This window comes from Miscanthus floridulus, chromosome 7, assembly GCF_019320115.1.
Source record: "Miscanthus floridulus cultivar M001 chromosome 7, ASM1932011v1, whole genome shotgun sequence".
NCBI classification, from domain to species: Eukaryota; Viridiplantae; Streptophyta; class Magnoliopsida; order Poales; family Poaceae; genus Miscanthus; species Miscanthus floridulus.
In genome coordinates, this window is record NC_089586.1 from 1,325,295 (window position 1) to 1,352,136 (window position 26,842).

At 44.1% G+C, this 26,842-nt stretch overlaps 2 protein-coding genes and 1 pseudogene across 3 annotated transcripts; 2 read left to right on the plus strand and 1 right to left on the minus strand.

Moving 5' to 3' along the window:
- The first annotated feature begins 2,104 nt into the window (after positions 1–2,104).
- Positions 2,105–6,367, plus strand: LOC136462320 (uncharacterized). Its single transcript, XM_066461426.1, has 4 exons — positions 2,105–2,434; positions 3,346–4,380; positions 4,736–5,600; positions 5,777–6,367. Exons 2-3 carry the CDS (start codon positions 3,412–3,414, stop codon positions 5,591–5,593), a joined length of 1,827 nt encoding a protein of 608 aa, XP_066317523.1. The 5' UTR covers positions 2,105–2,434; positions 3,346–3,411; the 3' UTR covers positions 5,594–5,600; positions 5,777–6,367.
- A 4,136-nt stretch (positions 6,368–10,503) lies between these two features.
- On the minus strand, positions 10,504–22,922 carry LOC136462280 (E3 ubiquitin-protein ligase RHF2A-like; annotated as a pseudogene).
- A 2,680-nt stretch (positions 22,923–25,602) lies between these two features.
- Positions 25,603–26,630, plus strand: LOC136462321 (FCS-Like Zinc finger 15-like). Of its 2 annotated transcripts, XM_066461428.1 has the most exons (3): positions 25,603–25,955; positions 26,055–26,220; positions 26,332–26,630. In XM_066461428.1, the coding sequence occupies exons 1-2, from the start codon at positions 25,741–25,743 to the stop codon at positions 26,188–26,190; spliced, it is 351 nt and encodes a 116-aa protein (XP_066317525.1). In that variant the 5' UTR covers positions 25,603–25,740; the 3' UTR covers positions 26,191–26,220; positions 26,332–26,630. The 2 variants fall into 2 exon arrangements, with proteins under 2 accessions (XP_066317525.1, XP_066317524.1); XM_066461427.1 differs by having other exon boundaries at positions 26,055–26,626.
- Positions 26,631–26,842: the final 212 nt, after the last annotated feature.

The following is a 26,842-nucleotide window of genomic DNA, read 5'->3' on the forward strand; positions in this document are numbered from 1 at the left end:
ATCGTAAGTATGTCTGGACACATGCATAGTACTACATATAGACTAAAAAAATAACTAATTACACAGATTACGATTACTTTGCGAGACGAATTTTTTAAGCCTAATTAGTCCATGATTGGGTAATATTGTGCTACAGTAAAGTCACAGTAGACATGTGCTAATGACAGATTAATTAGACTTAATAAATTCGTCTCGTGGATTTATGAGAACTTTTATAATTTGTTTTATTATTATTATCCAAACACTCTCGTATGACACCCCTAAACTTTAGGCTATGGATTTAAACCCCACCTGAATCACGATTGCTTTGCAGCTCTGTGCTGGACTGTGCACTTGATCATCGCCCGGCAGACTATTGTGCTGCCCTGGCTCTACGGAACAATATTTTTCTTTTTCTTTATATTTTGAATCATCAATGCAAGTGTTGCGGAGTTGTGGTTGACAGTTGAATCAACAATACTCGTTTCAAAAAATCATCTAAAAAACAGTTGAATCAACAATGGCGCGTGGTACAGCGTACTAGTGCTAGGCATCACACATGACACACCACCATGCGGCAAGTGCGAAAAAGGACAAAAAGGACGAGAGCGGCCCGTAATTTTTACCTGGAGTTCCGTGCTCCTCGTCCTTTGTTTACGCCTCCCTAGATGCGGCTTTTACCCTGGCCTGGCCTCCGTTGTCGCGGGGAAACATGCGAGGCTGTGTTTAGTGGAGGGAAAATTGGAATTTGGGTACTGTAGTATTTTTGTTTTTATTTGGTAAATAGTATTTAATTATGGATTAATTAGGCTTAAAACGTCCGTCTCGTGATTTTCAATCAAACTATACAATTAGTTTTTTTTCGTCTACATTTAATGCTCCATATATGTATCTCAAGATTCGATGTGACATATACTATAAAATTTTTTTGAAACTATTTTTGAAACTAAACACGGGCTCAATCAGCAGCAAAGTCGCAACATCCCAGGTAACCTGCCCGCCTTGTCGCGATTCCAGAGTTGCACGGCCGCATCGCAGCCGAGCTGCGGAGGACACAGGACAGCACGGGATTCAAATCAGAATTAGCGCTAAATTGGGTTGTCTACTCGACTCGCACTCTCAACTCTCAAGTCACATCCGTATGTGCATTTTTTGTTTTTTCACAAATGCAAAAAGATTAGGAGTTGGGATAAGAACTTTCGTAACTTTGAAAAAAAAACTAAGATTAAGAGTGGGTTTTTGAAAACTTTCGAAGATGCTCTTGCTGGTGTGTACTGTAGACTTGAAATGCAGGATGCATCGCCGCAGTAATTAGATGAGATAGCCTTGCTCGAGCGGGCCCTTGGCCGTTTCGGGCGCCATGATTTGGTTTGACGGGATGGGGACTCATGCATGAATCATGGATGGACATTGACCCTCTGCTTGACAGCTCGTATTTAGCTTATAAACCTTAAATAATGAATAATATTTCTCGCTCACAACAAATTAACCTACGGTATTTTTAAACCAACGCTGTCGAAACCAAGGCCTCGTTCACTTTGCAAAAAAAGTGAACCTGATGAATAGTATCACTTTCGTCTTATTTGGCAAATATTGTCCAATCGTAGACCAACTAGGCTCAAAAGATTCATCTCGTGATTTCCAACTAAACTGTGTAATTAGTTATTTTTTTACCTATATTTAATACTCCAAACAAGCGGCTAAAAATTGATGTGATGGAGAGAGAGCGAAAAAACTTTGAATGGCATCTATACAAGGCCCAAATGCTGCCTGCTGCCGGCCTGCCGCTGCGTCGCGGTCCCGTCAGCGGCTGTCGGCGGCTGGCTCGACGCGGGTGCAACGCACCGGAGCAGCGTGACGGTTGACGGGGAGGGCCGGCCTGGGGGACCGTGCGGTTGCGCGACACTGGTGGGTGGGTCGGGTTGGTTGGGTGGCGAGGCCCGTCCGTCGCTCGTCAGGTCACATGGCTGGACTGGACCAGACGGATCGGACCCCTGGCCCGCTCGCGGCGCCGCTCCATCGTAGCCGTCGACGCGCGAGATGGACCTGGTGGGACCCGGGAGTCCGTCCGTCGCCATCATCGCGCACTCCCGTCGCGCTCGCGCCCACCGCCCACGCCCCCCTCGGCCCTCCTCCGCCTCCTCCGCCCAAATTATGTTCCCCAAACCGCACGCGCGCGCTTGACTTCCCCGCCCCTGTCGTCGTCGTGTTCGCGGAGGAGATCCGCCGGGGTCGGCGCCAATCTACCTCCTCCCAGCTCTCCTCCTCAGAACCCACGGCCCGCTGCTGCCCCTCCGCGCGCCCCCTCGCCAAACCCTAGCTTGGCCGCCCCCCACTGCCCCGGCGGCGCCACCACCGCGCCGCACCGACCACCGAGCACGTACGCTGCCCGGGCAAGCGGCGCCGACCGCCGCCATTGCCGTACGGCGGCGTCCCGCCACGTTGGAATGCGCTGGTAAGGTGCCATTTCGCTGTCCAGAGTTCAGATTGTTAGCTGTTCAGGTTGCGGCCGGGATTTTCAAATCTCCAGCTTGAAACCCCTCTCCAGCTATCCGATTAGGAGCTCCTTTTCGTAGCTGCAAGTTCCAGCCCCTCGCTCAAGGCTTTCGAAATTTCAAGCTGCGAGTTCAAATTTCAGTTCATACTCTTGATCTATTCGAACTCTAGATGCAATTTGAAATTGAGGAAAGGAGAATGAGATGCTTGGAGTGATAGCTTCTGCCGCTTAGTAACTTTTTAAGTCGGTGCATCCCTTTCTTGAGTGTTGAATCCACTTCCCATTTTCCATCTTCCCGAAACCAACAAAACCTACTGAATTGATTGAATTTCTGTTTCGGTAATGTTACTTTCTACAGGTGCAAATACTCGAAGATTTTATTTTGAAAATTCCTACTTCTTATTTAAGAACTTAAACCAGAATTCATGCAGTAGATATACTGCAAACGAATTAGTGTCGATCTATTCACTAGTATCGTCACTGAAGATGGTCTAAATAATTTAATTAATTGTACATCTTATTATCATCTCTCGTCATATATGCATATTCCTTTTTTTTAATAATTTGGCATGGTCATTCAGTCACTGAAGTCTCAACACTCTAGTGTTTGCCTGATTTTGCTGAAGATGCTTGTCGTGCTCCAGATCTGCTTCCCGATGGTTGCCAAGCAGATATACTCACCACTTTTCAGTAGTCTGGCCATCCCCAAGTTATCAGATAATTATAGAAGAATACACTTCATGAAATGGCATAGTTGTTTGCTTGTTGTTGTAATTAGTTTCCTACATTGATAGTGCGTACAGTAGTCCGTTAACCTGTTCATTGGAGAATTTTGTGTATTAATTTGCTCATGGTTTGTTCTGATGCAGTTTGAATTGTGATCATTGAGGTTCTGGTTAAAGAAGCTCCTAGAGTCGATTGGCTGCCCTCCCATAATGGACAAGATACAATCTGATTGCCCTTATCCTGGATGCTTCTTTTGTGTTATGAAGGAGGCAAACCCTAGTAAACGAAGAGCAAGTGTGCTAAAGTTCTTTAGGGAACTTCCTTCCCAAGATGATGATGGTCAAGTTCTCCCTATTAGTGGTCTCTGGAACACGGCGATGGCTCACCCAAATGATCCCGAGTTCATCAACTTGGGCATATTTGAATGCATGGCAGCTCTTATATGGAAAGGGTTGAAAAACAGGCGTTGGCTTGCACATGATCAGAATATTTACATCCCATATTATGCAGCTCACATAATCGGATCATACACAATGAATATGGAGGAGTTTGCAGAGCGTGCTGTTCGTGCTGGTGTAATACCTCCATTAGTCGAACTGTTAAGAGGTAGGCTGACGTGGGTCGAGCAAAGAGTTGCTGTTAGAGCTTTGGGGCATTTGGCTACATATCCTAGTACATTTCCTGCAGTTGCCGATCATGGGGAAGTACATGAACTTGCCATTCAACTTGCTTCGAGCTCCCTAGAGATTGTGTACTCTCACTTTTACCAGTTTGTGGATCGAAGACTTGGCTACCATTGCGACCTTCTTACTCGTGGCATGGGTGGTGTGGAAATGGAATCCCGCAAATCTGAGGAATGGGCAAGTCAACTGCAGTGCTGGTCTTTGCAACTCATTAACTGCTTTGCATTTAAGCCTGAATTCCTCCATGATACTTGCAAGCCTGATTTTCTAGTCAAGTTACCTGGAATGTGGGGTGGACTTGTAAATGAGAACTCGCCTGCTGGTGTTGGTTTGCTAAGAACAATCTGCCAGAGCAAAGTTGGCCGAGGTCATGTTGCTAACATTCCTGGTACTATTGATGCTTTATGTAACATTGCTCGTTCTTCAGATGACTGGCAATACATGGCAGTTGATTGTCTGATCTGGTTAGTGCAGGATGCAAGTACTTGTCAAAAGGTAAGATCTTGTGAAATGCATTTTGCTTGCTTAAATTGGTTACGTTTAAGGCCTAATAAGGCATGAAATATGCACAGCAGCTTGGAAATGATAACTAGAACATAATAAAAATAACAGAGTTCCTCATAAACAGTAAATAAGAATATTAATCTAATCTTTGAAACACCAGGTCAGGATAATTAATTCCTCCTAATTGAATGTTTCAAGAGTAATTATTCAATGGTTTCTTGAAATAGCATTGAGCTAAAATGCATACATATGTTGTTTTCTGATTCAATCCCAATTCAGTTAGCGCTATCTGTTAACTGTAGTTTTCTTAGCTCTAGTCGCTTATCTTTTTCCTCCCTTTGTGCAGGTTATAGATAAAGTTGCGCCAACACTGATAGACTTAGCAGATATTTCGACCCTGGGTGATTATAAAAAGCTTGGTGACACAATTGTCACAGTCCTCCAAGAATGTATGCAACAGAGTGGGAACTCACGTGGTGCAATCAGTGCTCAGACCAAAGCAGAAATTGATGAGCTTTTGAGATCCAAGCAAAGTTTGAAATTGGAAAAGAGTATGCCAAAGGAGGACCTTCATATAAAACAAGCTGCAGCATTGGTTGTCAAGTTGGAAGGCAATTCACTGTTCTCTTCAGGGAACATTGCAGGAGCTGCGGAGAAATACTCTGAAGCACTTGCGCTATGTCCAATGAAATCTAAGAAAGAGCGGGTGGTTCTTTACAGCAATCGAGCTCAGTGTTACCTTCTCCTGCAGCAGCCATTGGCTGCCATAAGCGATGCTACTCGAGCATTGTGTCTTCATAGCCCTGTGAATCGTCATGCCAAGAGTTTGTGGAGAAGAGCTCAAGCATATGATATGCTTGGTTTTGCAAAAGAGAGCTTGTTGGATGCTATCCTTTTCATAAACGAGTGCTCTCAGTCAAATGATCCTGACTTATCCCTGAAGCAAAACAAAGTTCCTGATTATGCTGAGCGATTGGTGAAGAAGCAGATGCATGTCGCTTGGCTATTCAGGGAAGCAGCTCTGAAGCATGGGGGTGTCCATTGTGAAGGAGATGCTAGCGATGCGTTTGGTCAAGAGGCTGATGACTCTGAGTGGGAAACAGCTAGTGAAAGCGATGCTGAGAATGATGCCACAGGAGAAGCAGATGATGAAACTGAATGGAAGAACAATGGCCACCAGGAAGATTTCTGTGAGAAAAGCTGAGGAACAGGTCTGAACTGTTTACATGCTGTTATACTAATATTTTCGCAACGAGAAATGCTAGTCTCTTGGAAAAGACAATTCAATCACTAACAGTTTCTTTTCTCTTTGCAAAATCCTTTGCTATTTATATTTCACATTTCTGCATGTAACATTCCTTAGCAATCTATATGTTTGCCTGTACAGGGCAGGCCAAACGTGTATTCAGAGGGAGTCAAATTGAGCAGCTACAGAAGCTGCTGGGCGTTCTGCAGTCAGCACTATCAAGCATCAAATCTTTCTAATGGAACGATCTGGTGACGTTTTTATTTGTCCTCATCAAAGCAAGGCCCAATTAAATTAATTTCCCACGTCTTCTTGCTGGGTCAGTTGAGCTGTGCCTGTGACCATTCAATATTTCCTCTTAGATGTTGGTCCTCGTTTGGTGTTTGTAACATGTTTTTCATCAGTTTGTCAACTATTTGAATGAACAAAACTGTGCATTATTTGTTTTCTTTTTCTTTTTTCCTTTTCTTCTTTTGATTTCTGAAATTTGGTAAAGAGGCCATAATCCTGGCACTCTTCCCTTTCCACTGGACTTATCTGGAATGTGAAGGCCACGTTTCCTTTCTTCAGGGTGTACTTGTTTCTTTTTTGGTATATAACGACTAACAAGTAGGGGGTCGTTAGCTTGGGCCATGCTCTTACGTTGAAATAGTGTGCTGGGCACTTGTTCTGTTGAGCCTTATTGACGGTGTTGTTGGGGCCAAAATGCCAACAAATGTGTGCCATAGTGTACGAGTGCGTGCGTGTATGTGGTTATTGACATTGGTCCTGATACTTGTTGATTTGTTGTGAGAGAAAAACATCTTTGTTCGTTGAAATAGTATGGCTCATAAGACAAACGATGTGTTTACCTTCTGGGCTTAGTTCCTTATAGGAGCTTTCAGTAAGCACATCAATGTTTTATGTACAATGTAACATGAATAGGTATATTGATGCGTGAATGAACTGTACTGCGATGCCCCGTCTTCGCTGATACCCGTACGCCTTACCACGGGATTTTTTTTTTTATTTTTAACACTTTTTTTAAACTATTTTTAAATCTAATATTGTTTAATTTTTTTTTCAAACCTAACACTTTTGGCCGTGTCTATTTGTATGGCGCGGTGAAATCACGTTGTCGCGTCATACATGGGGTGCGGTAGGAGCGATGATGTGGCAGCGACGAACGTTGACGTGGCTAGGGCTGCCGCGCTGCGGATTTGGACGTGGCACTAACGCGCCATGCAGAATGGCGCGGCAAGGTTGCGATCGATGCGCTGTCAGACAGCAGCAGCGACGGGGTTGCGCGGCGTGTCCTTTATAGGTAGAAGACACGAGGCTGGAGGGGCTGGAGGTGGAGTTGGCACTAGGAAGGATGCCCGACGTACGCGACACACTACGGCAGAGACATCGCGACATGCGCTGATAATTTTGCAGAGCGATGGAACAAGGGCTAGCATGCGAAGTAAAAGCGTGGGTGATTAGAACAACAAAAGAGGACAACAGCACGCTGCGAGGTTGATGGAGATATTGCTGGTCTTAATATTGGATGCTAATCCATTTTTGGGAAAAGGAAAAGTTTTGGATTAGTCATGCTTGAACTTGCTTGCACGTGGTTGGTTGAGAAGTGTGCTTTGGGCTTAACGTGCAGGTGCTGCTGGTTGGACTTTTTGGCATGCACATCAGTGGCGGAGCCAGGATTTCACGGCCGGGTATTCTAAGTACAAAAAAAAATCGATGCATATGCAATAGTAATAAGGGATAAAACCAGTACAAAATTGATCCTGGTGCAAGGTCAAGTAGTATATATATAATTTTCTTAAAATATATGCTAGGTAAATTATTTTTTACCCTGGTAACAAGGCACCAGGCAAAGTGAACCTGGTGTCACCCCTGGTAATAATCAAAGTATAAGTTCTTTATCTACGTTATAAGAAAAACAATGGAACATTTCTTTCAAAAAAAAGAACACAATGCAACAAAAAAAATAGAAAACGAAACATTCAATTCTTACTCTAAAGAATCAAGAATGGATCTGGGGTCTTTTGTGTTTGTCGTGCTGTTGCTTCAAGCCACATATGAGAGAGGTGCCGAGGGGAGGGTCGGACACTTGGACGCCGGAGCCGAGAGGGAGCCTACAAAGACCACTGACCGCCGCCGCCGCCGCTAGAGGAGTGCCGGGCGTAAGGCGCTGCCGCGTTCCCGACTGCCAGAGGGCCGATGGGCGAGGGGCCGACTGGGCGAGGGCTGAACAACCGAGGGGGAGAGCCGACCTGCCGTGCCGCCGCACTTCCGATCGATGCGAGCGGCGGACGAGAGCAGGAGACAGGGACGGGAGTACGGTCGATGGGTTTCTATCTTTCTGAGTTCGTGGGCTACTGGTACTAGTTGTTCTACTGGACTTATGGGCTACATATTTGCAACATTCAACAAACTAACATGCTGTATCATTATACATGTATGCATATATTTGTGTTTGTCCAAAAAAATCATGGGTATTCCATGGAATACAGGAGCATACCCCTGGCGCCGCCCATGTGCATATGGCCGTGGTCATACTGCTGGTGCATGAACGTGCTGGTGGGGCTTTGCTTGCGGGGTCGGTCGTCGGCACAGGGTGAGAAGCCGTACTTTTTCAGCAAAGCAACGGTATTTTTCTCTCCCGATAAATTAGCCAACAGTACTTTTAGTCATAGCTTATCAGCGAAACGAAGCTGCGCGTGGCGACGTGTGCCAGTGCCAGTACTACCCGTGGCTGTGCAGGTGCTGTGTCGTCGCCACGGGCCACGGCTAGCTAGCTGTTGACTCTAGAAGGACCTGCGATGATGAGACGAGATCACGATACCGAGACCCGTCATCGCTCCGATGTTTTTTTTAGTCTAACCACAGTTAAACAGTGTTGGCTGGTTCGTATCGTTGCTGGTTCATAAAAAAGTACTGCTGGCTGGTTTATGTGAGAAAAAAATACTACACCGACTAAAAATTTATGATCGTTTACAATAAGCCACAGCCAAACAAACAGAAAACGTGCTGATGGGGGTGGCGATTAGTTTTTTTTAACGATGGTTAGACTACAAAAACGTCGGAGCAATGACGGGTGACGGTCTCGTGATCTCGTCTCATCATTGCAGGTCCTTCCAGAGTCAACAGCTAGCTGGGCGTGGCCCGTGGCGACGACACGACCACTGGTAGTACCGGCACTGGCACACGTCGCCACGTGTAGCTTCGTTTCGCTGATAAGCCATGACTAAAAATAATATTGATTAATTTGTTGTGGGAGACAAGTATTTTTGCTTGCTGAAAAAGTACGGCTTCTCACCCTGTGCCGACTACCGACCGCGTTCATGCACCAGCAGTATGACCACGGCCATGTGCATGCCAAAAAGTCCAACCGGCAGCAACTGCACGTTAAGCCCAAAGCACACTTCTCAACCAACCACGTGCAAGCAAGTCCAATCGTGACTAATCCAAAACTTTTCCTTTTCCCAAAAGTGGATTAGCATCCAATATTAAGACCAGCAATATCTCCATCAACCTCGTAGCGTGCCGCTGTCCTCTCTTGTTGTTCTAGTCACCCACGCTTTTACTTCGTATGCTAGCCCTTGTCCCATCGCTCTGCAAAATTATCAGCGCATGTCGCGATGTCTCTGCCGTAGCGTGTCGCGCACGCCGGGCGTCCTTCCCAGTGCTAGCTCCACCTCCAGCCCCGCGTCTTCTACTTATAAAGGACATGCCGCGCAACCCCGTGGTTGTTGCTGTCTGACAGCGCATCGATCGTCACCTTGCCGCGCTATTCTTCATGCCGCGTCCAGATTCACGGCGCGGCAGCTCCGGTCACATCAGCGTTCAACAGCCTGGTCGCTGCCACGTCATCGCTCCTACCGCGCCCCATGCATGGCGCGGAAACGTGATTTCACCACACCATGCAAATAGGCACGGCCAAAAGTGTTATATTTGAAAAAAAAAAAATTAAACAGTGTCCGTTTTTAAAATAATTTAAAAAAAGTGTTAAAAAAAACTCTACCACGGTCTCTTGTTCTTTGTGGTGTTGGACGGCAGAAACACTGCCATCACAAAAAGAAAGTCCAGTTTTCTGGCCAGGATCGATTAATGGAAGACGTATGTCACGTGTGCGCATCTGTGGATTTGACTTGTACGTAGGAGTATGTATTTGGAAAAGTTTGTAGGACATGAGCCTCTGTAACAAAGTTTAGTGATCCGTCCAATTTGCTGGTGTGGTGTGAAAGGAAAAAAAGAAGAAGAAAAAGAACAGGGTTCAAAGTTTCCCAGCGAGATTTCTGCCAATGGGCTGTGGGGACTCTCCGGCCTCTGGATAATAGCACCAAGTCAAAACAGTAAGCTGGCGCACTAAACGTCTACACCCTTGTTCGATTGGGCTTGTTTGACTTATAAGCCATGGTTGGAAGTACTGTTGCTGGTTTGGTGTAAGAGAAAAATAATATTCGTTGACTAATAAATCATGACTTATAAGCCAAATATGACCAAACAACCAGGCTGTTAGACGGCCGTGGCCCTACGTTCCTTCGCTTTCAGCGGGCTGGAGGCCACCAGCTTCGGCTGCGGCATCCCCCGACCACTCTGCGCCCACCCAACTCCGTAGCCCCGTCTGCTGTGCTTCTTGTCCTGCCCCTCCTACTAGTTTCGCTCCCCCCTGTCTGTACGGTAATTGTGTTGGAGATTATGATGTCCGCTCCTGATGTTTGGAAACTCTTGTTTATATTTACAGGCCGACATCGGACGTTTCTATTTTTAACAAGAGTCTGTCTACTCAACAACCATGTGTTTCAGTAAAAGGTAGCACATGATTGTTTGCTAGCTGCAAAACACACTATTTGTAACAGAGGAAAAATCATGTGTTTCAGCCAAAGCTAGCACATGGTTGTTGGCTGCCAAAAAAACACACGAATTCCAATAGACAAAAAAACCATGTATTTTAGAAGAAGCTAGCATATGATTGTTGGCTGCCTAAAAACACACAAATTATAACAGGGGAAAAACCGTGTGTTTTAGGAGAAGCTAGCACACAAATTTCATCAGACAAAAAAGGCCCACGCAGAGCAGATCTAGATGTAATTTCTGTGCAGTTGAGAGTAAAATAGTAGAGTCCAACAATTACGGAGCCCATAATGAAAGCCCAAAATCAGAATTCGATAGGAATATATCAGATATACTTGGGAAAGAAGAAAACAAAGAAAACAGATCTGCTTTGCGTGGAAAAGGCTCTGCTCTGCTCACGCAGAGCAGGGGAAAGGGACAAAAATATAATTGCAAACAAGAACAACAGGAAATTTGAAGAACAAGCACTAGAAGTTTGATTCATACCTCATCAGCCAAGGTTAGTAGACCAATCTTTTGAATCCAACTTTCTGGTATTCCAATTTCTCTGGAGAAGGAAAAACAAAGAAATTATCAGATCAGATAAGAAAGAACAGGAGAACCTAGATCCATGAAATATTTAATCATGAGACCTTACACATTTAGGATGGCAAAATGGCCTGTTGCTTGTGCTTGCTCCAACAGCACCCAACTATTTCAGATCCTGTTAGCTTTTGTAGAATCTTAGATGCAAATTAAGTGTAATGCATTATATTGATGAAATTACAAAACATAAATATGAAAATTGTACATTTCAAATAGTATAAATAGTATGGATTCATAATGCAATTAAACTGTAAATGCATATCAATACATGTACAATATGGTGGAGCTCATGAATGTGTAAATAGAGAGAATGACAAACTGCTCAACAGCCACACAAGCAATCTTTCCTCCTTGTTGAACAACACAAACTAAAGCGGCATTCCGATATTCTCATTTGGGATCAGATCAAATAATTGAAAACAACATGGGTAAATTATAAAGAATCAAAGCTTGATTCACAAAATAATACAAGCAGAATTCAATTAACCCCTAGACCAAGCTGTTTTACTAAACAACTGCCGAAACAGAAGAAGAGAAGAAGAACGGTATTGATCAGATAAGAAAATGAGAGACAAAAGGCAATTTACTAAACCTGCAGCTTACTAAATTACAGAAAGACAACAGTGACAGCACAGAAGACAGATGTGTGTTCATAAAAATTACAATAATATATGGTTTGTGCTAGCACAAATCACAAGTGACAAATATATGGTGTGTGCTAGCACAAATCACAAGAAAGTAAAGGACCGACACTTGCAATTTACATTATAGGAGACAGGATATCAGCTAGCAGAAAAAAACACAAAAAAACGAGAAAAACAGTTGAACAACAGCATATTGCATATTCTCATAACTAGAATTGCAGTGCTAGACACTTACAATTTATATTATAGCAGACTGTAATTATATAACTGAATCTTTAATTTGTTTGGTTTATATATGCTCAGAAATAGTTCTTTGGTACCACTAAAGTGCTATGGAAAAGAACAAAAAATAGATGGAATGAATGTGAGATTCAAAAGTCATACCTCATTTATCAAAAAATAAGTGGGCACTAACAAAAGGGGCAAGGCCAACACAAGCTTATAGCTCTTAAAGAATACACGAAAGTGGATAAAACACTACCAAATTTAAATCTACCAAAATTACAAGGTATCAGTAGGATCCACGCAGCTCAATTTTGCTCCATATTAACATATTCACAAATCACAATTTTGTAAAATTCATAATATGTCATCAAGCAGGTCCTAGCAATTAACTCTTCCCAAGTTCTAGAATAGACATCAGTTTGAAGTTCTGGCAAACTCTTTCAGCTTACAAGAGTTAAGCATATTTAGTGTGGTTTGTGAATTGTTCACATAGACACAACAACAAATTAACATTTAAAAAATTACATTACCATGTAAAATTTAGTGTCTACCTGAAATATAGTGTAAAAACATCATACTCTGATGAAAGACTAAATCCGAGTGTTTCATCCTCTTTGACAACTAAATCTGATAAACCGTGAGATTCAAAAAATCAATGGCACACAAAAAATCATGCCACAAAACACAACGTATAACTGTGGTGTGTTCTAGCACAAATCACAATTAACAAAATACAATTTTTTTTCTACAGGAGGACAAAGACAAATATATGAGATGTGTTGTCATAAATCACAAAAAATAATTTTTTTCTATGAAAGAACGAGGACAAAAAGTGGTGTGTGCCGGCACAAATCACAATTAACAGAATTATAATCTAGAGGCAATATGATATTACAGAAAATATCATAGGCACAAATTAAACCCTTGATTGAGGACGAGCTCTTTCTAGAGGAGGGGAGAGATGTTATGGTTGGTATTAACTATAGGCGCTGTTGTAGGGGCTGATTAGGCGGGAAAGGATCAAGGGATCAAATCAGGAAGGCTTGAATTAGGGAGAGAAAAGAGTTTAATTAGGAGAGAATGAAGATGTAATCTCCTTTATATGCAGTGGTGATCAAGGAATAAACATACAATGACAACCCAATTCCTATTCTCATCTCCTTTCTTTGTTCTCTCATCTCCTTGCTGTTCCCCACACCAGCCACCACAGGTAGGAAACCAATGGCCGAACGGCTGGCGACTTCGCATTCCTATCCTATCCGGTCACTTCCCCCACAATCATGACATATGCTTTGTGAGAGGAGTTTTAGTATGATGTTTACCTAGGTTTCAGAGATAACAACTAACATAGATTCTGAATAGGTATTTATGGAAATTTGGGTCCAATGACTATGCCATTCAACCTATATTATGCCCTTACTCATCCTCCTTAGACAAACCATGAGGCATTAAATATATGAACTACTAAGTTCTAAGCTAATACATTTCTCTTTTGATCTACAGGTTGGTTGTTCAAAATAAACATTGAAAGTTATTACAAATTTGCTTCGAACAATGTATATATCAAGTATACTCATGAGGTAAATTAAATTTCCACGGATTGCATATGCTTAGAACTACAATGTAGTAGTACATACTTTGTAGAAACTGAATGCAGTCAAGATTTGATCGTGTCTGAGAATGACTGTGCATCAGATGGTCCATCTTCATCTTGGTTGACATGCAAAGATTGGTTCCTAGAAACACTGATGCAACTCATTACATAGCAAGTGTTTATTAACCCCATGTAAATGATAAGAAAACAGATTATAGATAAATATAGACAATACTATTCTGCAGGAAGTACCTATCATGTGACCCAATAGGGCCATTAATCGAGGCAGTGTGATTCACAGACGTGTCTTCAGTTGTTTCTTCTGCGGAGTTCACGGTAGGCAATGGCTGAGAAGAAATCATAGCAGAAGCATGTTCATGGTCCCCTTCTTGTGGTGGATGTGAAGATAGAAAACCACTAGGGTGGCCTCAGTAGTTGGAAAGAACAGGGCTTGTGGGTGCCCATGACCATGAGCTGTCGATCTACTACGATGGCCTTCTCTTCTAGCATGATGGTGCGACCTACGAATGGCAGCAGCAGCAGCAAGTGCTGTACGGTACACTCCTCAATCTCGGCATTATCTGCATCCACCGGTACCTAGAATGGAATAGAAGAAACACTGGCATCAGTAGTGTGCAGGAATTGAGCACACAGGCATGCCATCACTAGAAGCACACTCTGAATGTTAACATCAGATATGTCAGCACCTCAAAGTCACCGAGCAGTGGATGACGGAAAATGGTTGTCGTGCGTGCGTGATTTTCTTGCGCATTCCGCTCTTCCTCAACAGTAGGAGGCAAGGAATGTGTGTGAGAGTGAGACCAACATGGAAATGAGATTTATTAGTGGAATGCATTGGTGGTATAGCAGAGTTTGTACCTCTAGGCCCATACATTAGCAGGTGCAAAGTGTGCGACTGTTTAGGGCCTCCAAAATTATAGGGACTACAAATTTACACATTACACTAAGTATTAAGTACTAAGTAGCAATTAGCCACCAGGCCTGCAATCAATAATTTGTTAATTGGAGCACTGGCCCAACGTAAGGCCCAAAGCCATCCGCCATGCCAGCCCACCGGCCTGCTTGGGTGACTCCTTAGCTTCCCCATACATACAGGTTGGCCAGCGATGTTTTATTTTCCTATGCCGGTGTGCTGCAAACCAACCGCTGCTAAAGCTGCAGCACACTGAGTCGCTGACGTCGACAGTTCGGCACTGCGGCAACTATGCCACCATCGCCACAGACGCCAAGCCGTCGTCCGCCAAGAGCCAACACGTCGGCAGCTCGGTATGCACATGACTTTCATCCCCAATTATTTACGTTTGTATCTTAAAAAGCAAATTAGTCTAAAAAATTACATTATAATCAGGGATTCCAGAGGAGATTTTGAGATTTGCATCATATCTTCTAGAAATAGGAGGTTTGATTCTGGTCACGAAAATATAATGGAAGATATAATTGAAGACTTCATTTCAAAGAATACTAAGAGAATGATACTTTTCAGTAGAACATAAGGTCAGTTGGTTGCCTAAGTACTTTTTGTATTGTTTTATCATTAAGATTTGATATGTTCTAAGTAAGGTAAGAACAACGTATATTTGAAGCTTTATAATTAAGCAAAAGTATGCTTTTGTTATATCATTTTCTTATATAATTTTAGGGCCACATCACGCGTTTCGTTCAGGGTCTTCCAAATCGTAGGTACGGGCCTAGTACCTCATGGGGTCCTTCATTCTAATTGCTTGCCAACACATGGGATCAGAGTAACAAAGCATGCATGAATTCAGATCCTCAAACATGCAACTAAACTAATAGGTACAATATTTCTATTCTCCATGTTACAGAACTAATGTGTCGGGTAAATAACCCCGGGGTCCCTCGAGGACCGGCTTCCATGCCTGGGCTGGCCTAGGAAAACAAACATATATTTCATGGGATGGCCCAAAAAACTAAAACACAGCAAGCCGGAAGGGTAGTCCGGTCGTCAACCGGAAGGTCTACCCATAAGAAGAGGCGCCCGCTCATCAGCTTCTTCGGCCCACCTCTTCGATCGGAGCACTCGCTTCAGGCACCAGCCATCTCCAAGCAGTCTCTCCAATCGGAAGGCTTGGCCCAAAACGCTGCTTCCTACTCCGACCCCGCGACTCCGACCCCACGACCGGGGCTCACGGGAAGCCTGCTCACCGCTCTTCTCCGACTGGCGCACTAAGGGCCGACTAGAGCCATCCGACCGGAGGGCTCCCCGTTCAGAAGGAACCAGAAGACGTGCGGAGAAAGGCAAGACATGGCTCATAGGTCAAAACCACTATACTAAGGACCATACCTTGCGTGAAATAGTGCTCTGTAGCCACCCTAACACAAAGTATTATAGGGGCCGCTAGAAACTCCCATACGGTAAGCCCCCCACGTGTCTCTGGACATCGATCGCAGTATGGGCTCCAGGATCTGCCATACCGAGTGAACATAGCGTGGCTCCTCACATGCCACTAGGCATCCAGAAGTATTTGCAGGTACCGGCGTCCATCCTTCCTGAAGAAGATATCTCGACCCCCCGTGCACATCTGACATCCTACAGCAATATCGATAGTATTGGGAGGCTTCAACCATTATCTAATTTTTATCACTGTAGGCAGTAAGGCTTAGAAATATCTATATTCTCTCCCTCTCACCTATAAAGAGCCATCCCCTTCATCTATAAAAGAGGATGCGCTCCCTCCAACCAAACGAGATCGACTTCTTCAAGCTCAGACTCACGAGATTGACTTCTTCAAGCTCAGACTCACTAGATCGACACCAACCCCTTACAACCGCAGCACCATCGAGTTCCAACCGCAACCCTTCCGGTCGGAGCCTTCTAAACCTCTTGTATACCCCCTCATTTCTCCTTCTCGTTTGTAACCCCACTACAGACTTTGAGCACCTAGGCTTAGGAATAAAGTCGCCGACCGACCCCGACTAGACGTAGGGCACGTTGCCTAAACTAGTATAAATCCTATGTCATTGAGTGCTAGATCACCTCCGATCACAACGTACAGCAAAACTACAAATATTTACTAGTTGGTCACTTTCTGCACCGACATAATGATAAAACTGAAAGACCATACTTCCTAAATACATAGTAGCCTTCAAAAATCAGGTAACAAAGCATGAAATAAAGCAGTCAGCCATATAATTCAGCTACAAGCACTGATCTAGGTTAGAGCATTATTATTCATCATCAAACAATCTAAATGATGCTACACTTGGACTATTAGAGTAAAGAGTTTTCCTAGTGCAAGCTTTCTAAACATATGTTTTTCCTGCTTAATGAAATGTAAAAAGAAAAATAAAATAGTGGGAAAATTACATATAAAGACTGGATATTGCATATGTTAAACACCATAATTGCAGTAATTTAAGTGTGTAATTTACTACTTATAAATGTACAATCAAGAAATGGATACTGCACACATATTTATTCATTTTATTGTACAATATATGCAACACACAATTAAAAGATGTGAGTTCCTACTATTCTACTACAACAGCAACAAGATAGCCAAGCAATACAAAACCAATGATCCGAAATAATTTTGAAATAAACTATGCATATATATGAAACACCAGTGATTTATTTAGATAGATCAGGAAATAGGTTTAGTAGAGGACCTGCACAAGGATAAATCATGGCTAGACCACCACCCAAAAGCAAAAAATCTGACTATTGAAAAGCACAAGCATTGGTAAATGTAAAAAATGTCCTTACACATATATTATGACAGTCTATATTGCTGATCATTTTATTAAGGATAAAAACCAATAATAGATCAGTAAGCAGCACATTCAGGTAGAGAGTAGCCCTTTTCGATTTTTGCAATATGTTGTGGTACAATCATCTCTTCAACTATAAATCAAATAAACCATTGAACAAGCACACCAAGCAAAAACCAGTTCTATAGATCAAGAGCAATCAGATCCAATAGCTGAGCTAACCCAAGCAAAAAAAGCAAGCACCATTGTTGACCTAAAAACCATTGCACACAAATAACAATAACAAATTGTCCTAATGCTCAGGTAGCTACACCATGGTGCGCAGCATGGACATAGCTACCTTGCTCAACCCAACACGACAAACATAAACACCACCAATCTCTAACCCTATGACCTCCTCACACTAGAAGATTTTATCAATCAAGAAAATTGACACCACATCATCTAGCAGCATAGGCAAAGCAGAACAACACAAACTACACTACAGTTTGCTTGGTAAAATAAAGCATCCAAATTTTGGCTTGGCTACATTAAGCACTTAAGCAGCGTAAATGTCTCCCCACCATTCTCTGCGGCCAAACGCCCTCAACTACAAGCGTTGGTGCAGTACGGCAGAGAAGGAGGTTGCCCAGTCATTCTCACCACCATTTAGAATTTTAGGGAAGTGATTATATCAGTTCAGTCAGAAAACATTCATACAGGACACAAGCAACATATATAAAGATTAAAAAAACAATTTCTGCTTCACGGCGTGCTTTGATAGCCGACATAGCAAAGTGAACAATGACAATTATCTCATACTCTACCGCATCGATTCAAGCAGGATACAAACAACAAACAATCAAGTAAATGCAATTTCTGCTCCTAAACATCGAGTGCTCCACTCAGCCACTGTCACACCTCTCCATCTCCACCAATCATCTAGCTAATACCACTAAAAAATCAGCACAACTCTCCACCACTTGGTCTGTATCCTTTGCTTCCTAGTTCTACTAGTGCCATGACCTGATCGCCACTACTAACCTTGTGCTCGCTCGTAGACGGGAAGATACCGGCACTTCGGAGGCCAAGGCTCACCCGAATGCCGACAAGCATGTGCTCTAGCAGCAGCACATGTCCAAGCACAACCAGATTTTTGCTTAAAAAGCACGAGCATATTTCTTCACCACAAAAATAGAAGGAATGCACAAAAATAGAACAGAAATAATCATCTCCATGGCTATATAACAAAAACCATTAAATTATAAAAGTATGAAAACTAGTATAAAACTATTTCTAAAATTTAATCCATCTATTAGTGCTAGGTTTGGAGTTATTTGTATCTCAATTGTAGTTGTTCCTAGTGTTTGATCTCTCGCAGAGTAGTCCATAACAAAAAAAGGGTTTGGCTACTAAAGAATCTTCAAAAGATGACAATCACATTTTTAGATTCCATGAAAATATTCTGCACTCAAATTTAAAAATTTGGACACACAAATTAAGAAGCACTGATAATTGTTTAGAACAAATCTTGCAATGATCATGCCATGACAATATCATTGATCTGAGCGTCAAGACAAGAGTCTGAAATATAAAGAAACAATCACAATTCTATGATAGTTTGTTTGATATTGCGACACAGGGAATGATAGAAATAACAATGGTTGTTTGCAATCAGCAATGGAAGTAGTATGCAGGTTCAGAGAAGCAGTATGTGTGATTTCAACAACCGCTTAGTAGTCAGTACTGACTCTGAATATTGCAATCAACAATTATCTCACTCTGAATATTGCAACTAGCATCTAACAAACTTTGAATAATGGAATTAGTAGCTAAGCAACTGCAGTAGATGAAGAAAGTAACTCCAGGTAAGCAAGCAATTGTGGCAAAAGTTAATGGCAAAAATGAGTAAGAGATCTGCCTTTTCAAACTGAGAGCAAACATTGAGCCAAAAAAAACTGTTGTTGATAGTCAAATTGCATATACTCAGAGACTCAGAGATGAAGAAGCAACTACAAACAAGCAAGCAAATTATAGCAAAAGCCTTGCTTTATTAATGGCCGACCAAGAGATCTCTTGCTCAATTAGGCATGATGGCTACTGCAGCTTAAGCAAATTGGAATTTAGAGGCAACCAAACCATGGTGGCACTGACACACCTGTGCCTCCTCCACACACATAAACACAAACAAATAAAAAAGCAAACATCAACACTCTTGCTTCAACTAATAAGCATGTTCTGGGCAGAACTACAAGCTCTTTAGTACTCTGAAAAACTACTCAGCCTACAAGACTGCACTCCCCAACACTTCTAGTCTCTCCCCTCACCAAGACTTAGTAGCTAGCCTTAGTAATGCACCCCATAGTTGTCTTGTTTTCTTTGACCCGAACATACAGCAAGGGAGACCCCCACTGTAAGAGTTTTTTTATTATTTTTTAGAAAAGGAAAAAATAGTTTGATTAGGTCTAGAAATTTCAAAATAATTTGTTTAGAATATTTAATCATGCAACTGTAAGGTCCTAATGGCTAGAGGGAGGAGGGTGAATAGCCTATTAAAAATTTCTACAACAACACTTAACAAACCTGTTAGACAAATATAAGGCGAAGCAAGTGTTGCGCTAGCCTACTAAAAATGTAAGCCACCTACCACAATTTAAGTTTATATAGTTTCTATTCATACAATAGTTATGTCACTACACTAAGTTAGTATGCTCTCAAAGGCTAACTAAAGAGCCACACTAACCAAACTAACAAGCTCTCACAACTAGCTACACTAAAGAGCTTGACAACTAGTTTGCGGTAATGTAAATAGAGTGAGCAAGATAGTTATACCGCCGTGTCGAGGAGTGAACCAATCACTCACAAGAATGAATACTAATGAAGACAAATCACCTCGGAATCAAATGATGATATAATGATTTTTTACCAAGGTTCACTTGCTTACCAGCAAGCTAGTCCTCGTTGTGGCAATTCACTCACTTAAAGGTTCATGTGCTAATTGGCATCACACGTCAAACCCTCAATAGAGTGAAGCACAACCAACATAAGATGAGGATCACACAAGCCATGAGCAATTTACTAGAATATCTTTTGGCTCTCCGCCGGAGAAAGGTCAAGAACCCCTCACAATCATCACCCTCCACTCAATGATCCTCGCTACTCCAAGCCATCTAGGTGGTGGCAACCACCAAGAGTAACAAGCGAATCCCGCAGCGAAACACGAACACCAAGTGCCTCTAGATGCAAACACTCAAGCAATGCACTTAGATTCACTCCCAATCTCACAAAGATGTTGAATCAATGATGGAGATGAGTGGGAGGGCATTGGCTAAGCTCACAAGGTTGCTATGTCAATGCAAAATGGCCAAGAGGGTGAGCTTGAGCCGACCATGGGGCTTAAATAGAGAGCCCCCACGAATAGAGCTGTTGGGCTCCTCACTGCACTGAACGTGGGGCGACCGGACGCTCCAGTCTGATTGACCGGATGCTGGACCCCAGCGTTCGGTCGTGCGATGCACGCCACGTGTCCCCTCTCTTCAAATACTGAGCGCTCGATCTCAACAGTCAAGTGATGACCGGACGTGCTGCTGTGAAGTGATCGGACGCTGGACCTCAGCGTCCAGTCATTTCCAGTAAGCATCCAGAAATGAGAAATCACGACCGGACGCATCCGGTCATGCTCGACCGGACTCACCCAGCGTCCGGTCACTTGGCATCTCCTCTGTGCACTACCATGTCAGCGGGACCAGACGCAACCCTCTAGTATCCGGTCACTAAGTGACCCAGCGTCCGGTTAGAGACCGATGCCAGCGTCTTTGCTGCTTCTACTGACTGGACGCGCCGGTCCTTCCGAGACCAGTGTCCGGTCACTTACAGTGACCTCCGTCTTTTCTATATAGGACGCCGGTGAAGTTCCTAACCCTTGCTCAAATGTGCCAACCACCAAGTGTATCACCTTGTGCACATGTGTTAGCATATTTTCACAAACATTTTCAAGGGTGTTAGCACTCCACTAGATCCTAAGTGCACATGCAATGAGTTAGAGCATCTAGTGGCACTTTGATAATCGCATTTCGATACGAGTTTCACCCTTCTTAATAGTACAGCTATCGATCCTAAATGTGATCACACTCTCTAAGTGTCTCGATCACCAAAATAAAATAGCTCCTACCATTTATACCTTTGCCTTAAGCCTTTTGTTTTTCTCTTTCTTCTTTTCAAGTCTAAGTACTTGATCATCACCATGGCATCACCATCATCATGTTATGATCTTCATTTGCTTCACCACTTGGAATATGCTACCTATCTCATGATCACTTGATAAACTAGGTTAGCACTTAGAGTTTCATCAATTCACCAAAACAAAACTAGAGCTTTCAGCAACTCAGATCATTTTTTGATTTGGCAACTCACATTATTCTATTTCAAATTATTCTATTTCAGATTATTTAATATTAGATAATCAGTGAGTTACATGAAGCCAAAAATGATCACCAGATTTACAAAACCAAGAATGTTGGACAAAAATTCATTAACAAGGAGGATTCCAGAACAACATTTACAGTAACACGTTGGTACATGATCAAACCTTGCAAGATAGAATGAATTGTGGCCAGGTGCTCTAACTTCAATCACTAGCTCTAACTAAAATGCATTAGCCATTCCATATAGTAACATGTTGAGAGCAAACCTACAAGCACTAACTGTAGCTGAAAAAAAAGAATTGTGGTTGTGGTTCAATACAGTAACACAAAAGGCATTTTCGGCAACAATAGAACTAATTCGCCAAACTTCATGAACATGATTGCTCTAGCTGTCTAGTAGCAGCTAAACAAGGTATACAGAATATGAACCCATGCGCAAACCATCAGATGAAGATAGATTCTGACCGCAAATCGGGTACTAAACAAGCGGAACCACTCCAAGTGCACTAACCGCAGCAACATTGATGCCCACATCGGCGTGACACACAGACAGACAGTGAGAGAATCGTAGCTTACCTGCTTTGGTTCGCCGTTTTTCTCACTAATTGTGGCGGAGATGATATGGCCCATAACAACGTCTACCCCTTCCCACTCCTTACTCTGCAACAAACACGGAAAGAGAAAAAAAACAGAGCACCATTAGCGACAATGTTCGCAGAGGGAGCAGATCGGGTGGCGCCTAGCCGCGACTACCACAGCAGATTGGTGCCTATCCCCAGATCTAGGCCACCAGCTGACCTTATCGCTGCTGGCGGTGTGGACCACCGCCAAGGCATCGGGAGGGGGCGTGTCCAGCTCCATGGGCTCTGATTCATACAAGCAACCAAAATCGAAAACCTAGAACAAAATCACTCTGAAGTCACTAATGGTTCTCGATCTCTAGGAATGTGGACAAATTAAAGCACCACACCTGAAACCCTGGAGGGGTGGGGGCATCTGCAGAATGGGGGGCACCTAGGCCGGTGGCCGCCTTGCCGGTTCATTGGGTGGCGAGCGGGGTTGCGGCCGGCGGGGCCGTAGGGGCCAATAGGCCGGTACGCCAGACGTGGGAGCGCCAACCAGCCGCACAGGAATAGGACTGCGGAGGGCCGACCAGCCAAGGGCAGGACCGCAGGAGGGCGCGGAGGCAGAAAGGTCGCCGTCGGGTGTCGGCCGTCGTGACTCCAGTCGCGCGGTCGTGGTCTCCCCATCTCCGTCTCCGTCTCCCTCCAGTCCCCGCGTCGAGTGGTGTAGGGTGTTAGCGGGTGCGGCCCCAGACCCAATAAGAAACATCAGACCCAACAACAGTCAAACCAGACGCACGCATCTTGAAGCCAATCCAACGGACATAAAATTCGTGTGCCAACAAACAACAAAACACATGTGTGTCATATAGCATTCATGTTTTAACAAAACATCAAGAAACCGCCCAATTCATAATAAAAAAAGGGACAGCTTTTTTATACCCAGGAAACTTAATCATGCGTGGAGTAAGACACCGCTCATTTCAAGCACCCAGACCTTCTCCCTCTCTCTTCCAAATTCTAAATCATTTTGTTTTTTTAAGTACATAGTTGTTGCTATATACCTATATATATTGTGTTTAGGTATAGTAAAAAAACTATATATCTCTTTTTGTTGACAGAGGTAGTACTACTTAGACTTTTTTCCTTTTCATGTAAATTTTGTCCGTTATTATTGCCCTTGGATTCTCAACAAGCTCATCACATGGCTTTGCAGCTAGAAGTGTGCGCTTGTGCATATCATTTCAAAAGACCTTAGAGAAGTCTCCTTGATTGGGGTACCGTTGGAGTACTGAGTGACAGATCTCAGATGATGAAAGTTCTTGGGCTAAAATTGCGAGTTTATCGTGTATCTTCAACCTCCGGTCTCTCCTCTTCAAAGCAGTCGTGACAAAAATCTTGAAGGGACTTTAGGGGAATCAGCGGTCGTAGGGGAGCTTGAGCACCCACACCGCTAGACCCGCCCTTGCATTTGTAGCACAACGATATGAAAAGGTACTCTTACATCTAAAATCATTAGCCTGTTCGACAGGCTATATCTAGATTGGTTTATCAGCTAGCCAACAGTATTTTCCTCTCGTACAAAACCAACCAACAGTACTTCAGCCTATGGCTTATAAGTGAGTTCAGACGAAATGAATAAGCTGCATATTGATAAGTGATGAGTGTCCCATGGGTCGTGGTAGAAGCATTGAACCAAACAGCGAGGGTAGTGGGAACGATCGGCCAGATCACATGTGGGGACAGTGGATCGGTACGCCTCAACATAAATGGCAGTCCTGTGTCGTACTCTCTCAGTAATTTTGTTGGTTATTATTGTCCTTCAATTCTCCACAAGCTTGCCACATGGCTTTGCAGGTAGAAGGATACTCTAGGTGCATCTCATTTAAAAAACGCCAGAGAACTCGCCCTAACTGGGGTACCGTTGTAGGAGGACTGCGGCTGTGTTCGCCTGGCATTTTTTTTTGGCTGGCTGGTTTGCTATAGTTAGTGTTTTTCTCTCACAACATTTCAGCATTAACAGTATTTTTTAATATGAACAGTAAAAATTTAAGTCCAGCCGAACACTGCATAGCACAATGATCTGAAAAAGTACTCCTAAATCTAAGTGTCCCGTTGGCCGTGGCAGTCTGGTTGGAGCATTAAACCAAACAGCGAGGGCAGATGGCAACGGGGATGTACCTGTCGGGTATCGCTGGAACGTTCTCTTCCCCGCTACGGAGAATTCATCCTGTCTCCGTCTCCGTTAACCGTCTCGGGTATAGATTCTTGCACATCCCCGTACCCGTCAGGCATCGGTCGGGTAATAGATACCCGACGGGTACTGCATACCCGATAACAAGGACACTTGGGGTCGCAGCTTTGCAATCGGAGACGTTTCTTCTTCACCCGGGTATAAGTGTCGGAGTCTCGGAGATGCCGAGGAGAAGGAGCGAGGTTGCGAGGAGGACGAGCAAAGGTGGCAGAGAGACCGAACTGAGGAAGCGAGGGGTACGAGCGCTCGTGAGGCAGGCGTGCTTGTGCTGCTGGCGAAGATGATAAGGAAAAATTGAACTAGGGTTCCTAAAACACACAAAACTATATATATGATTATTCAGATTTGAATCAAAATACCTATGTTGAGCATCTTTGTACCTAATACTCGTATGACAGCTCAAATAGTCGGGTTCCCCAACGGGTAACGGAGACGGATAAACAGGGAACGTTCCCATACCCATTATACCCATCGATAATAAATTCTTGTCCACAGATAAAAATATGATCAAATACCGCCTATCGGGTATCGAGGGGCGTCGCCATCTTTAGGCACGGGCGGCCACAGCTCTGGATCCGTACGCCACAAGCGACAACGGAGTCCTGTCACCTACACGTGGAGGGAGGAGAGCGGAGAGAAGCCTGAACGCAGGGCAGTGCAGTAGTGGGCAGTGGGCAGGGCAGCGCCGCGGGCCGCAGCCTTTGCCTCAGTTGCTGTTGCTGCTCGGTGCTCCATGGCGCCGTGTCCTCGACCATTGCATTGGTGCATGGCAAGTTGGCAACGGGACCATTTGGAGTACGGTCTTGATGAGTGTGTAGCCATGGAGCTCCACTGTGATTAGCTGCTGAGATTACTAATGGACTAGTATGGACAGTCCCAATGGAATATTTAAGGTGTTATTACGTGGTTAGGCGTGTTAGGGTTACATTGGCGAACTCACTCTCCAATCAAAATCTGCCTGCCAAGTGCTAACCCTGCTCGGCCTTAAGCGCAACACAGCACCCCATGCTGCCACGCACACGCACACGCACACGCACACCCTCCTCTTTCCTCCTTTATATATAGACACACCAGGCGATCTCCCCTTCCAAGGAGTAAAATATCCATCATCACACACAAAAGGATCCGAGAGGGGTTAAAACCAAGAGGTGAAAAAAAAAACAGGCTAGATCGAGCATCCTGCATCCAATCCACAGTAGCTGTAGCTACTAGCTAATCTTACTTTGCTCTGGCCTCTGAGCTTTTGGCTTGATGGCCGGGCTGAGCGTTCTCCTGGAGCACCACAGCAAGAGCCACCCCGGGAAGGCGGCGGCGGCGCAGATCATCAGCAAGGCCACCCTCGTGATCCACAGCCCCAAACACAAGCAGCAGCAGCAGGTCCCTGCGACGGCCGCGGGCTCCTTCCTGCAGCGCTGCTGCCTCTGCAACAGAGAGCTCGCCGAGGGCATGGACATCTACATGTACAGGTAGGCTGTGATCCTCGCCGTCTCACGAGCCTTTATTTTGTTTGTACGTGTGTTTGACTGGCTGTGTATGTGATGATGTGCGTGCAACCGTGCATGCAGAGGCGACCGGGCGTTCTGCAGCGAGGAGTGCCGGTGCCGGCAGATCATTATGGACGACGACGCCGGCCATGGCGCGGATGCCGCCACCGTACGCGGCAGGCGGCGAGTCGCCGGCAGCGGCCGTGTCGCTTACTGAACGCGGCCAGGACAACCAGGTTTTATCCGTGTAGGTGCACCAGATAACCAGATCTTCATGGATGGGAGACGGAGGCAAGGATGGATGAACAGACACAGTGTGGAAGTATCTGACAGCTCATCCCCGTGGGACCCATCGCAGGCACAACAAAGTAGTAGTACGTGCGTGGCATCTGGCTGGACCCACTGGATAAGATGGCCATGACTGACTTGGAGCCGCTCTTGGGCCCCACCTCATGAAGTGGATCAGGATCGACCGAGTAGGGTCTTGTTTAGACGCCATCCAAATTTCAAGTTTTTTCACTCTCTCTATCACATTAATTTTTAGCCGCTTGTATGGAGTATTAAATGTAGGTAAAAAAATAACTAATTACACAGTTTAGTTGGAAATCACGAGATGAATCTTTTGAGCCTAGTTGGTCCACGATTGGACAATATTTGCCAAATAAGACGAAAGTGGTACTATTCATCGGGCTGAAATTTTTTCGCAATCTAAACGAGGCCAGTAAGCGGGACGCCTCTCCCTTTTGTTACGTCTCTCAATGTAGATTGGCTTACACACGCAAAAATAACTGCGTTCGTCAACGGCGGATCAGTGACCGGAGTTGATCCTCTGTGCGTGCATGCGCTGTTCAAGTTTGAGTACGGCGGTA